Raw genomic sequence first — 14,277 nt, forward strand, 5'->3', positions numbered from 1 at the left:
AGCGGCATAAAAACACATGAAGAAGAACCAGAACAAACACGTTACATTCAGAAAGAAACTAAACGTCACATGATCCAAAGAGCTGCAGCTCGGACCGCGCCGCCGCTTTGTGCTTCCTCCGCCACCATCGACCCGACTACCGGCCGGTTCTGACCCGACTACCGGCCGGTTCTGACCCGACTACCGGCCGGTTCTGACCCGATTCTGGAATAATCCTCCTTTTTTTAAAGTTTGGATTTGGGAGAAAAAACAATTAAAACATGATTGTTTCAAACTTTCAGCACAAAAACAGAACCGGACGGTTCTTCTGAATAAATTGGTGTTTCATATAAACTCAGCAAACATTTTGAATTTGACAGAAGTTGACTTGTAATTGAGTTTCCAATTCAGGAAGTGGCTAAAAAGCCTCCTATTGTTTCTACACCTTGAGCATCTTTAGTTTGTTAAAGTTTGAAAGATAAAATATTTAAACTCTTAAAATGTGGTCAAGATTATTCTACACCAATAGCAGAATACTTGAAGTTTGTGATTAGTGAGACTTTGACCATAAATCCAGGTAAAATCCAGGAGTTGGTAAACAACCTCTCACTGCCTGATGATCATCTTTCTGCATGGAGTCGAGCCACTAGTTACCTCTCTGGTTTTTACCTCTTCATTATAGTTTGTAGTTTATGTTTCTAGTATCTTTCTCCAGTTCACCTCTTGTGGTTTCTGGGCCTCCATGGTTTCAGGAGCCTTGTTGGTCCCAGATTCTCCTCCACTCCTCTGTTGTCGGCTGCAGCTCTGCTGTCCTCACATTCATCTGACGGATTTTTCTCCAGCAGCATTTGGATCTCAAACTCTCCACTTCCTGAAGAAGCTTCTCTGTAAAATAACTCCTTACTGATTTCTACATTTAGTAGAAATATAGAATCATCTGCAAGGATGAAGCTCAACCACACCTTGAACCAGGGAGCTTCTCCGTGACCTCAGTGACCTCTGACACAGTTTAAACCACTCTTTTTCCTATATGGAGGACGTGGTGACTGTGGTCCAGATGATTGTGGTCCAGTTACATCAAAAGCCCTGAAATCAACCTGGACTGAAGTTTTATGAATCAAAAGACTAAAAACTTGGTTTTAAATATTCTTTCCTTAGTGTAAAATAATCTGCACCTAGTTTGAAATCTAAGAATTGTAGTTTTTGAAGTAGATCCCATTAAAGATGCTCAAGGTCGTGACCTTTAGTCATTTCCTGTATTAAAAGCTGCAGTCGGGGCATCAAACATCAACATCATTCTGACTGTTTCCAGGATAATTTAACTTTTCATAAATATTTTCCTACCTTCAGACCGGAAGCTCAGCATCTTATCGTCTAAACCAGAGTTGTAGAGCTTTGATTCAGCTCTGTTGGAGCTGAAGCTCCAGTTTAGGAGCCACAGCTGCTGCTGGAGCCTGTTAGCATCGTTAGCATCGCTAGCTCCGCTCAGAGTCTCTGCGGGCTGTTTTCATCTCTGTGGAGCTGCTTCTAGTTCACACTGACAGATAAAACATTGATTTCATGTTAAAGTAGAAAGAAGATTTAAGAAATAAAACAGCAGAAACACGAAGAAAGCAACAAGGGCTTCATTAGCCGATCAGGAGCGGCAAACTAGCTAACTGCTAACTTAGCCTTCCGCCCCCTAGTGGACTCATTGTGTAACTACAACAACAAGAGTAAAGCTAGAGAGCTGATATGTGAAAAGCACTTCCTTTGGGTTCTTTCAAAGTAAAACACAATGACCTAAATTCTCCTCAGTACATTTTAGCTCGTTAGTTTATTATATTATCAGAAAGCATAAGTGTGTAATTTTATTAGGATGTTTTATAAATTATATAATTGGGCACTAAAGCACAATTATCATAATTATTCTGTTTTCTAGAAAGAAAAATCATAAATATTCTCCTGACTAAACAGGAAACTCAGCATCTTGGCCAGTTATTTATTTCATCAGTAAACATTAATATGTAATTTATTTAGGATATATAGATGAGTTATCTGTCTGTAAATAAAACATCTATATATTAAATCAGCTGTCAGTCCTTTAGACAGACCATAACAACATTAATATTTATAATGAGAAAGATATAAACGTGATCAACTTAACAGAAATCAGAAACCAGCTGCAGCTCTACAAACTCACCTCTATATTCAGAGCGGGGAATTTCCGCCCTCTGGTGGCCATAGTGGGAACTACAGTCCTGATAATGCTGCATTATTGACATTTAATATCCACTTAATGTGGAGTTTAGAGAAAAACTAACAGTCTTCCTGAGTCATATTGACAGTTTACTGACTCAAATATTATCCTGACATTTTTTAATTAACTGTTTGGAGTTATATATATAATAAAACTGTTTTAAATCATAAAATAAAGCTGATGTGTTAAACTCTTACAGGACAATTTTTCTGATCACTGAATAAAATTCTGCATTGACTCTTTTTTTAACGACAGTAATGTAAACTGACTTGATCTAACTTTATAACATTTAAAATTATAATACAGATAAACATCCGGTTGAATAATTTCCATGAAGAATGTCTGTAGTTATGATAGTTCACCACCAGAGGGCAGTAAGAACTCAATCAACCATCATAAAACTGATAATCTTTAAACTTTTCACTAAATAGTTTCTAATGACAACAGCTATATTAACTTAATCCTGTGAATAATAATCTATATATTTCATACTTGTATGTTATTAGAGATGGAGATTAATTATTAAAATAATTTAGACACAAAGTGAAAAACAACTACTTAGAAAGTAATAATTTCTATTACTCTAGATGAAAATGTAGCTGAAAAAAAATACATTTTATTTTGTAAAACTTCTAGAAATATTAACTGAGGATAATTTTGAGATTCAAAGTCTCAAAAAGCCACAAATATTAAGAAAAACATTATTTATAAGTGATAAGTTTCAACCAGCTGAGATCAGAGCATCAAGCTGGATAAAACCACCTAAAGGACAATTAATAAAATTAAAAAGTCAAAAAGGCTTTTCAAAAAATAATCTGATCAATATAGTAAACAGATTATTTAAGTTTTATTTATATTTTCTGGAAGAGACTCGCTCTCTACCGCCCTCTTGTGGTCACATCCTGTAACTACATACTAATATCCTTTATACCAGTTTAATAATAAATTAATGAGTGATTATTAATTTCCTTTGTCCTTTATACTAGTTTAATAATAAATTAATGAGTGATTATTAATTTCCTTTGTCCTTTATACCAGTTTAATAATAAATTAATGAGTGATTATTAATTTCCTTTGTCCTTTATACCAGTTTAATAATAAATTAATGAGTGATGATCAGTGAACTGAAGGACAGTCGCTGCTGTTCAGCATCAGAGTTTAAATCTGCAGCTGCTGATAATCAGTTTGTGTGTAAAACAAGCTGCTGCTGGAGCCTGTTAGCATCGTTAGCATCGCTAGCTCCGCTCAGAGTCTCTGCGGGCTGTTTTCATCTCTGTGGAGCTGCTTCTAGTTCACACTGACAGATAAAACATTGATTTCATGTTAAAGTAGAAAGAAGATTTAAGAAATAAAACAGCAGAAACACGAAGAAAGCAACAAGGGCTTCATTAGCCGATCAGGAGCGGGAAACTAGCTAACAGCTAACTTAGCCTTTTGCCCCCTAGTGGACTCAGTGTGTAACTACAACAACCAGAGTAAAGCTAGAGAGCTGATATGTGAAAAGCACTTCCTTTGGGTTCTTTCAATGTAAAACACAATGACCTAAATTCTCATCAGTACATTTAAGCTCGTTAGTTTATTATATTATCAGAAAGCATAAGTGTGTAATTTTATTAGGATGTGATATAAATTATATAATTGGGCTCGGAAGCCAAATTATCGTAATTATACTGTTTTCTAGAAAAAAATAAATATTTCATTAATATTCTTCTGACTAAACCGGGAACGCAGCAAATGTATGTAAATAAAACATCTATATATTAAATCAGCTGTCAGTCCTTTAGACAGACCATAATATTATTAATATTTATAATAAGAAAGATATAAACGTGATCAACTTAACAGAAATCAGAAACCAGCTGCAGCTCTACAAACTCACCTCTATATTCAGAGCGGGGAATTTCCACCCTCTGGTGGCCATAGTGAGAACTACAGTCCTGATAATGCTGCATTATTTACATTTAATATCCACTTAATGTGGAGTTTAGAGACAAACTAACAGTCTTCCTGAGTCATAATATGAGTCACATATTATCCTGACATATTTTAATTCACTGTTTTAGTTATATATGTAATAAAAACAGTTTTAAATCATAAAATAAAGCTGCTGTGTTAAACTCTTAAAGATCGTTTTTCTGGTCAGACTGAATAAAATCCTGCAGTGACTCTTATTTAACGACAGTAATGGAAGCTGACTTGATCTGACTTTATAACATTTTAAATTAAAACAAAGATAAACATCCGGTTGAACAATTTCCATTGATGATGTAAATAATGAATAAATCCAGAAAGACGGCAGGGTGACCGATGGAGAAAGTCCTGATATGTGATAAAAATTGACTGTTTCATCTCATGTAGATCTGAACATATAAACTTATATCCAAGCATCATCATAGGTGGAGTCGTTGGTCCCGTCCGTATTAGCGCTGAATTTTCCTGCTGCCCTGAACACATCTTCAGTAAAACCAGCCTCACTGAGGCCAATAGACCAGCGCTACGTTGCAGGAAAACTCTGAAGCTTCTTGGTTGGTTTTGGCCTCTAAACTGAGACGCTCTCATATGAAGTGAAATGTTGCACATTATAGGTGCTGGAGATGACCTTTAACCCCTCGCTGTCCCAGGTTTTAGGTAGTGTGGAGGTGAAGAGCCAGACTCCTGATCTGCTGTGAGTGACGTGACGCTCGGTGGAAGTCCTGCATCCTGTTCCATCTTCATGTTGGAGACGTGAGGCTTTGCTTCTCCTGTCTGGGATTTGATGGGAAACGAGTCACAAGATTCAGATGATTTCACAGTCGTCACTTTGACGATGCAAACTCTGGTTCCTCTCAGTGTTTGGTCTGTCAGAACGCTGCTCAGGTTCCTCCTCAAGGTTTTCCTGCTTTTCTTTAAAGTTGTACGACTTTAAATCCACACAAATAAACCATAGAAAGTCGGTTATTATCTCATCTTCTAATGCAAATTTTCATCCGTCAACAAAAGCTGGAAAACAAAACTGTTCTCCTGGAACAACAGCTGTTCAAACTGATCCATCACATCTGTGAGCAACATGGAGTTTATCTCTGTTTCATTTCAACTTTGACCTTTTATTCCTTCCTGTTGCATCAGAAACTTCCCGTCCTTAAAGTGAATCAGACGGTTTGAGTGAAACCAGGTTTCAGGTGGACTGAAGTCGTCTTCACTGTGAACTTCATCAACTTTCTGCTTCACAACAAAACCTTTCAAAGCCAAACACACATCCAAGCAGCTGAGTCACAAATGATCCAAGTTCAAATCTTGTGTTTCTTTTCTCTGGAGGATCTGCTCAGGACGTCTGGATCTGTTCTGAAGTGGATTTAATGCTACAGATCCGGAGGAAGTTTTAGTGTTTGGCTCTGAATCTATAGAGCTGCTATCATGTCTCATTTTAGCTCAAGTTTTTTCACCACAACAGAATAAAATCACATTTTGCCCCATTAACATGCTCTTTAAAGCTTTTTAAATGAAACTAGTACTTCATATTTCTGCTGAATTCAACTCTTGTAACTTGAACTCAGAGTATTTTTCTCTCTTCTGTTCCTGCAGATCATCAAACAGATCAGATGAAAAATAAAACTGAAAATCTTCAACATCCTGATCGACGTCTGGAAACTATTTGAAATAGAAACGTAAAATGTTCTGAGGTCGGTGACCGCCTCGTCGTCGGCCTGTTGCTACGCCTGCACGTGAAACCAGCAGAAACGCTGTCGCCATGGAAACGCTACGGGGACAGCTCTGGTCCAAACATGGAGGAGGCAGCATCATGCTGAGGGGAAGCTGGTCCCAGTTGATGTGAGTCATTTTGATGCTTTTCAAGGTCATAGTGAAAGTAAAAAGCTTCAACATATAAAACATTATTTTATTAAGATAAATATAGCCTTCTCAAAAATAAAAACACTTTTTACTCTGAAGAATTTTAAAGAACTCATAAAATTATAATTAGTTTTATTATAATGAAACTATTTTGGATAAAAACCAAATTAAAAACTAAAACTTTTCATAATAATGACAAAAAAGAATCTGAATTTGTAATAAAAACTTTTTCTATCAAAATAAAAGCCAATAAAAAGAGAAAAGTGTTTAAAGCCATAAAGTAGAAAGATAAATAAAGCGTACTTCTTGAGGAGGAGTCGGTCCAGCGCTCCGTCTGAGGTCGTCTCCATGGCGACCTTCAGCGTCTCCTTGACCTCTTTGAGCCGAGGGTCTCCGGTCCGACGCCCCGTGGATTTCAGAGCCTGAAGGCAGAGACGGCGAGGCGGACGGCGTCTCCGTGTCCGTCCTCTGGAGACTCACGCTGGGACGTCCTCCTGTCCCTCTGCCATGGTGGAGAACAGCAGATCCTCCAGGACGGCAGGACGCCGCCTTCCTTCTCCTGCAGGAAACACAGAGAGGCGGCGGCATGATGCTGCCACCGCCGGGCCCCCGAGGGCCGCCGGTGTCTGGGTGCTGCAGCAGCGGCCGGAACGAGCTGCGGCGATGAAGGCCTGGAGGAGTCTTCGTCACTCTGGGAGGTTTCCATGACAACTGTCAGCAAATCTCAGTCTGTTTTCTGCTAATGTCAAAAAACACAATTTCACTGTTGCAGTGTTTCCATGAAATAAGAAACGAATTTAAAACCACATGTGAATAATTTATCTCCAGAGAAAAGTCATTAATATTCATGGCAGACACGGATGGAAACAGTTTTTAATAAACTTTATTTACTAATAAAGATTATACAGCTGCAGACAGTAATATGCTGGAGGTGCTGAGGTAACAAATCCACAGGATTCATGAGAAAAAAGAAAAAATAACAGTTTACAAATCAAATTCATCACTAAAGGTTAAAAGTTTCATAGCTTTAGAGTTGGTGCACATTTTTAAAGAGTCCATAAAACATCTTACAGAAACTCTAAAAACAGGTTGGTTGGTTTTTAGCACATTTACAGGCAAGTCTGTGAAACTTGGCCAGCAGAATAAGAAAGTTTATAATATATTCTGTTATTGGAAATACCAAAGAAAACATGTTTAACATTCAAAGGAATAAATATTTCACATTTCTGACTAAAGAAAATATTGAAGTCTCACCAAAACGTTTTGCTGAAATTCCCAAAAACGGCGGTTAATGTTTCTGGTTCCATGTGACAAAAGGAACAAAGAGGATCAATATTTTAATATATTTATTCAATACTGAATTTACACCTGTGGAAACGTTAAGAGACACTTCCTGGACTTTATTTGAGACAACAATAAAATAAACAACCATGTTTGTTCCCAATCAATATCTGAATAAAGGTTGTTCCAATAAAGATTGAAGCAGTTTGCTAATAATATTCCTCTGGATTATTTCTCTAATATGTTTATTTCTGGTTTTATTACTAATGAGCGGATCTGAATTACCAATAAATAACTCTGGAGATCTGGGATATTTAATCTGGGCTCCACCTGAGGCTGATATCAGAAATTTCTAACCTGCTGGAAAAACATTGAAAACAACAGAAAATTCTTTAGGGGAAAATTATATTTACAAAGAAATTCATCATAATTAAACAGCTGACCTTCCTCATTAAACAATCGTTTTACAGATAGATGATCATTTTCCACCCAGTTCTTAAGAAATAGGGATTTATGCTTGAAGCAAATATTTTGGTTCTTCCAAATAAAACATTATGAGGGAAAAGTTCTGTTTCTAAAGCAACCAGGATAAAAGTCGTTTCTGGAAGCTGGATAAATGAACAGGGAGATTTTCTATTCTGTAGTTACATCTTCATAAAAAGTCTGGGCCACCAAGGATTTAAAGACGTGAAGGAATCCAAACTTTTCTAATATCTTTGGATCCATCAAACTTTAAATGTAGGGAATTAAAGTCCAGAACATTGAAACCAGCAGAACTTCATCTATTGATCAGAACATTCTTCCTAATAACAATTGGCTTTTTTCCAAATGAAATCAAAGAGTCTTTGATCAGTTTTAGTGCAAAGGCTGTTTGGGACATTAAGGGCTGAAGTGGTGACAGAATGAAAATAATAACCTATAGAAACACTAACCATTATATGTGAGGACTGTTAGAATCATGTGTGTTTTGTGAGAGACGTCTGCAGGAACCTGGGAAGCGGCTGAGGAGTGAAGAGGAGGACACCATGAACCAGACGGCCTAGAGAAACTGCAAACCTAAAGTCTTATCTTATGAAATATGCTTTTGAAGATGGTATGAAGGAGTTGTGTTGATGTGAGTGAGCAGCTGGTTCTGCTCCTCCTCCCTTCAGGGCTGCACTCTGTGGTGAAACCAGGACCTTCCTAAATTTGATTCAAAGCAGGTTGGACTCAGTTGCAGCTTCAGAGCAAAGGCTGAAATCTGAAACTGGGTTTCTGCTGTTTTCTCCCTGCAGGTCAAACTAAGTTCAGCTCATTTAGACCCAACAAGTGGAAAAGACAAAACCAGAAAGACTTTCAGTTTGGGCCAGCAGGACTGGACCAGTGATGGTCGGGTCTCTGGAACCACAGATTAAATCTTTGTTGGCTGGAGGGAATAATTGGATCAAAGTTTTTCATTCTTGCTGTTTGCTCTTTAACTTTAGTTACTCCAAGATATTTAACTTCAGACTTCACAGGAATTCCTGACAAAGATCATTGATCACAACTATTGATTGGAAGAAGTTCACATTTAGATCCGTTCAGTTTCAGACCAGAAGCTACAGAAAATGGATTTAAAAGTTTAAGTGCAAAATCAATTTGAAACTTTTCTTGTAAGAACAAAGTCGTATCATCAGCTGGTTGATTCAAGAGTTTAGTTTTTCCTGCAGCTGAGATCAATATTTAATAACAGTAGATATAATTTGCAATATTTAATAACAGTAGATAGAATTTGTAATATTTAATAACAGTAGATATAATTTATAATATTTAATAACAGTAGATAGAATTTGCAATATTTAATAACAGTAGATATAATTTATAATATTTAATAACAGTAGATAGAATTTGTAATATTTAATAACAGTAGATAGAATTTATAATATTTAATAACTGTAGATATAATTTATAATATTTAATAACAGTAGATATAATTTGTAATATTTAATAACAGTAGATATAATTTATAATATTTAATAACTGTAGATATAATTTATAATATTTAATAACAGTAGATAGAATTTGTAATATTTAATTACAGTAGATATAATTTGTAATATTTAATAACAGTAGATATAAGTTGTAATATTTAATAACAGTAGATATAATTTGTAATATTTAATAACAGTAGATATAATTTGTAATATTTAATAACAGTAGATATAATTTGTAATATTTAATAACAGTAGATAGAATTTGTAATATTTAATAACAGTAGATATAATTTGTAATATTTAATAACAGTAGATAGAATTTGTAATATTTAATAACAGTAGATATAATTTGTAATATTTAATAACAGTAGATATAATTTGCTTAGGGAGGAGAAACAAAAAGGAGATCCAGGGAATCCCTCATGAATCCACCTTCTGTTTTAAATCTTTAGGTTTTTTCCATCAGGTCATTTTATTGAGTTATTTCCAGAAGCATAAAGAGAGCAGATTGATTTTTGAAAATTCTCTCCTGAACCAAATAATCTGAGGGCTTTGAAGATGAACTCATGATCTATGGAGTCAAATGTGTTTAAAAAATAAATCAAGCTGTGAGCTGAAACCATTTCTGGATGGTCTAAGATATCAAGAACCAGTTTTATTTTATTAATAAAATGCCTTCCAGCCATAAAGCCCTTCTGAGATTCCTCTATAAAACCACGGAGAACTTTTTAATTTTTGCTAAAATATTGTAATCACTGTTAAGTAAAGAAATATGACGCCAATTATCCAAAATGAACGAAACCTTCTGAGGTTTTGGGATTAGAGTAATTAAACTTTGAGACAGTTTTTCATTATTAATGCTTATCAATAAACACAGAATGTAAAAATGGAGTCAGTTCTTCTGAGAACATCTTATAAAGTTCTGCTGGAAGCCCATCAGAACCAGGAGATTTATTGGACTTCAGATTATTAACAGCTTCTTTCATTTCATCAGGCCTGATTGGAGAGTCACAGAATATTTGGTTTTGCTCACCAAATGTTTCTGAGCCACTAAAGGAGTTAAAGAAAGAATCTTGTTCCTCAGGAGAAAGTCTGGACTCATGATGATGATGAACCCGCTCAGGATGGTTTGGATCTGCAGCGGACCGGAACACAACGTTACAGCGCCGACCCGAACCGCCCGCCGACCTCAGGGCGCGCGGTACCTCCGGGATCCCCGACCCGCAGGCGGACGGGGCGAAGACTCGGACCGGCGACACGGCCAGGAAGGAGAACAGCAGGGCCCACAGGATGTACAGGAAGTAGTTCAGCAGGTACGCCCCGGCGCCCTGAACAAACACACGCCGTCACGGACCGGACCGGACCGCGGGCCGGAACCTCCCGCCCGGACCCGTCTCACCTCGGCGTGGCCCGTCATCAGCTCGGCCCACTTCTGCCACTGCGGACACTTGTCCCGGTCGGCGAAGGTGGTCTGGTTGGAGGTCCAGCAGCACTGCTCATGGCTGCAAACACGCACACGGTGAGCGGGTCAGCATCGCCCCCACGCACCGAACCCAGCCCTCCAGAACCTTTCGGTGCCGGTCCGTGTCCCTGGACTTCTCCCTCAGCCAGTCGATGGTGTGGAAGTCCTCGTAGGTCCCCACGTCGGGGAACGGCTCGTCCAGGAAGTCCATGAGCGTCCCGGCCCCGTTCATCTCCTCCGTGGGAGTGGGAAGGCTGACACCTGTCCACGGAGGACATCAGCAAGCTGCGCTCGGTACCGTGTTGCCATAACAACGGGCCTTACCTTCTGCAGCCGCCATGTTGTCCTCTCCTCTGCTGGACGTGTGGACTAATCCCGGTCCTCCCGTGGAGGACAGCCGAACATCACGCAGGAAATTTACACAACAAACCCACGAACAGATCAGCAGCGACACAGACTGCAGCACGAGCCCGTCAGGTCTCACGATACCTCCGAAATCTCGCGATATTTCACACCAAAAGCTCGTTCAGCAGTGAAATCAACAATGAAAACAGGAAGCAGGTTATTTTATAAACTGATGGTCACAAATTTAATAGAAACATTTTATTCTGTAGAATAAATATTACATCTGATTATTGATGTTTGAATTTAACATTAGAAACAAAAACAGCGAAATAAAATCCTGAGTTATGTCTGACATCTAGCGGTCAATATCTGCAACTACGTCATCATTAATGGCCACAAACATTGAAATAAAACTGAATAAAAAACATGAAAATAGGTAGATATTAATTATTCTTAGAGTATTTGTGATTAAAAATGATGATTTCCATATTGATCCAGTATTTCTATTCATCCTGCATTAGAAGCTCCTTAGAGAATGAATGAATAGACTAATGGTACTTTGATTTGATTTCTTTATTTTGGAAACCAAAGCTGCGCCGCTCAGCCTCTGATGTTGAATTAATCACAGATTTAAATTCACAGCTTAGAGGAGAGGAAAACGGAGGAACTGAAAAGCCTGAAGGTTCAGTTATTATTCTAATTCCACACATTACACACAGATTCAAACATATTTTCATAGAAATTATTTAGTTTTATGTTTTAGTTCTTACTGCCGCCTGGTGGGGAACTATCATAACTACAGATTTCCTTCATGTCAGATCATTTATTTATCTTTATTTGTTTTAATTTTCTCTTTGATCAAGTCACAAAAAATGAGCTTCCATTAATGTTGTTAAATAAGAAACACTATAAGTGAAAAGAAAACTAAACTTCAGTAAAAATACTCCGTAAAGTTTGACTGTTTGAGAATCAAGGGCTGAAAAATATAATCATAAAAAATATATTTATGTTCAAATCCAAACAGCTGAGATCAGAGAATTTAGCAGGATGAAAAAACCTAATGGAGAAAAATTAAATGTGAAAATTAATACAGTTTAAAATATTACAAGTGGTGCGATTCAATTAAAATGTTACTTAGTTGCTGAGTCTGCAATGAATTTTTCACAATTAATCAAGAAACAAACATGAATTAATCTGTGAATAAATGTCTCACACACACATTAATGTTATGCTGCTGCTGTTAATGTTATTTAAATACTTTAATCTGAAATGACTGAAGAAAAAGGAAAATTATATGTGGGTGAGGAAAACCTCAGCAGAGTTTAATTTGCAGCTTTTGTGTAAACTTTCTTTGTTTCAATAAAAGTTAAATAGATTATTTCATATAAAAGCTAACAGCAAACTAACGCGTTTCTATGGCTCTTAATGTGAAAGTAATCACCGGAAGTGAATGTGGTTTGTAAACGCTCTACCTTTATCAAGTAGCTGTAGTTACCATCTGGGTCCACTAGAGGGCAAAACCCGCCCTGCTCCGTTATTAATAATAGTTCATTTCGCGGCTCTGCAGCTAAAACATCAACATGATTCTGAATGTTTCCAGGAAATTTAACTTTTCATAAATATTTTCCTACCTTCAGACCGGAAGCTCAGCATCTCACAGACTGGTATCATTTAGAACAGCGAGTTTTTGCCCTCTGGTGGCCAAACGTTGTAACTACAACTGCAATAAAGCTGGAAATACGCTTCCTGTAAGGTCTTTCAAAATAAAACACTGGAAAGAAGAATAATATTGCAGTTACAGTTTGAAGCAGCTAAACTAAGAAACTTGGAGGAAAAACAGTTTTGCACGTTCAATATTTGTAAACAATCAGCTGCACAGAAACCCACAAAGAACATTATTAAAAACTTTATTGACTCATCATTAAAAACCCAAGAACCCTCATTACATTAGAAGAAATATGAAAATAATCATGAACCAATCAGCACATTATCCCAGTGATTCTCTGAGGTTTGAATAAACCAGTAAAATCCCAGTAAAGAGCCTGATGTGACACATCGAGTCCTAAAGTTCTGTAGAAAACTCAAAACATGAAATATGGAGTTAAAAAAGTAAAAACCAAAATATATAAAATCTTTTTTTCCAGGTTCCAGATGTTCCTGAAAACTGATCTAAGATCAGAGTTTCTGTGGGACATCCAGTTCTAAACTGGTTCAACTGGTTTCTGTGATGGAAGCTGAAGTTTCTCTGCAGTTTCCAGTAAAGCATCTTTTTCTCTGTGGAGCTTTGAGGAACATTTTCATGTCAGCAGAAGGAAGAAGCAGCAGAGAAAAGAGGTTTGAAGTGTCTTTCATGGCTTCAAAGCTGAACTGAAAATGATTCCCATGTTTCCATTCTCAGACCATTTCTGGTTCCAGGATGAAAATGAATCAGAGAGAAAAATGATCAACTTTCCAGTTGAATCCAGTTCAGATCAAAACTCCATGAAGCCTCTAAATGGAGCCCAGTTTGAATTGGATCTTTATTGATCCAAAGAGACAAACAATATCAGACACTAAATGACAACATGAGAAAATAAACAGGAGGGAAACCTTGGAGGTCAGAGGTCATCATCATGATCCAGTCAGAGTCTCTTTAGACTCAAACTGCTGCAGCTTCAACCTCTGAGGATCAGCAGGACACAGAGACCATTTTCTACTTTACAGAGATCAGATCCTGCAGAGAGAAGAAGGAAGGAGAGAGCAGATCAGTGAGTGTTTCCAGCCTCTCTCCAGCAGCAGTCAGTGACGCAGCACATCCACTAGATGGTTTCCAGGCTGCAGTCAGACTGATCTCAGAGCTGTGACCAAGATGAACCTGATCAGTTGTTTCCTGTTGAACTGAGAGAACAAACAGATCTGAGATCAGATCTGCTGCTGCCACAGTTTGATGGATGAGGACCACTGTCTCTAGACATGTTGGACGGCTGGACGCTGGAGTCCAGCTGGACTTCCTGGAGACATGGACACAGCAACAACACTCATCTTCACACCAACACAAACAGGAACACAGCAAGCTGCTGCTCCTCTGATTGGCTGATTGCTGTCTCTGTGTCCAATCAGGAAGCCTGAACCATTCTCCTCCCACTGAGAAGCTGCAGCTTTACTGGGAACACTGGATCTTTGCTTTGATGCTAACTGGGTTTAGTTCAATA

The 14,277-nt window shown here is 37.6% G+C and overlaps 1 protein-coding gene across 1 annotated transcript; it reads right to left on the reverse strand.

Annotated features, from left to right (window-relative positions):
• Positions 1–10,185: 10,185 nt before the first annotated feature.
• Positions 10,186–11,239, reverse strand: LOC116715729 (H(+)/Cl(-) exchange transporter 4-like). The gene is made up of 3 exons (XM_032556359.1): positions 11,066–11,239; positions 10,679–11,002; positions 10,186–10,607 (listed from the first exon to the last, which is right to left on the reverse strand). Exons 1-2 carry the CDS (start codon positions 11,079–11,081, stop codon positions 10,776–10,778), a joined length of 243 nt encoding a protein of 80 aa, XP_032412250.1. The 5' UTR covers positions 11,082–11,239; the 3' UTR covers positions 10,186–10,607; positions 10,679–10,775.
• Between the last annotated feature and the right edge of the window lie 3,038 nt (positions 11,240–14,277).

This window comes from Xiphophorus hellerii, chromosome 24 (genome assembly GCF_003331165.1).
Source record: "Xiphophorus hellerii strain 12219 chromosome 24, Xiphophorus_hellerii-4.1, whole genome shotgun sequence".
Taxonomy (NCBI): Eukaryota; Metazoa; Chordata; class Actinopteri; order Cyprinodontiformes; family Poeciliidae; genus Xiphophorus; species Xiphophorus hellerii.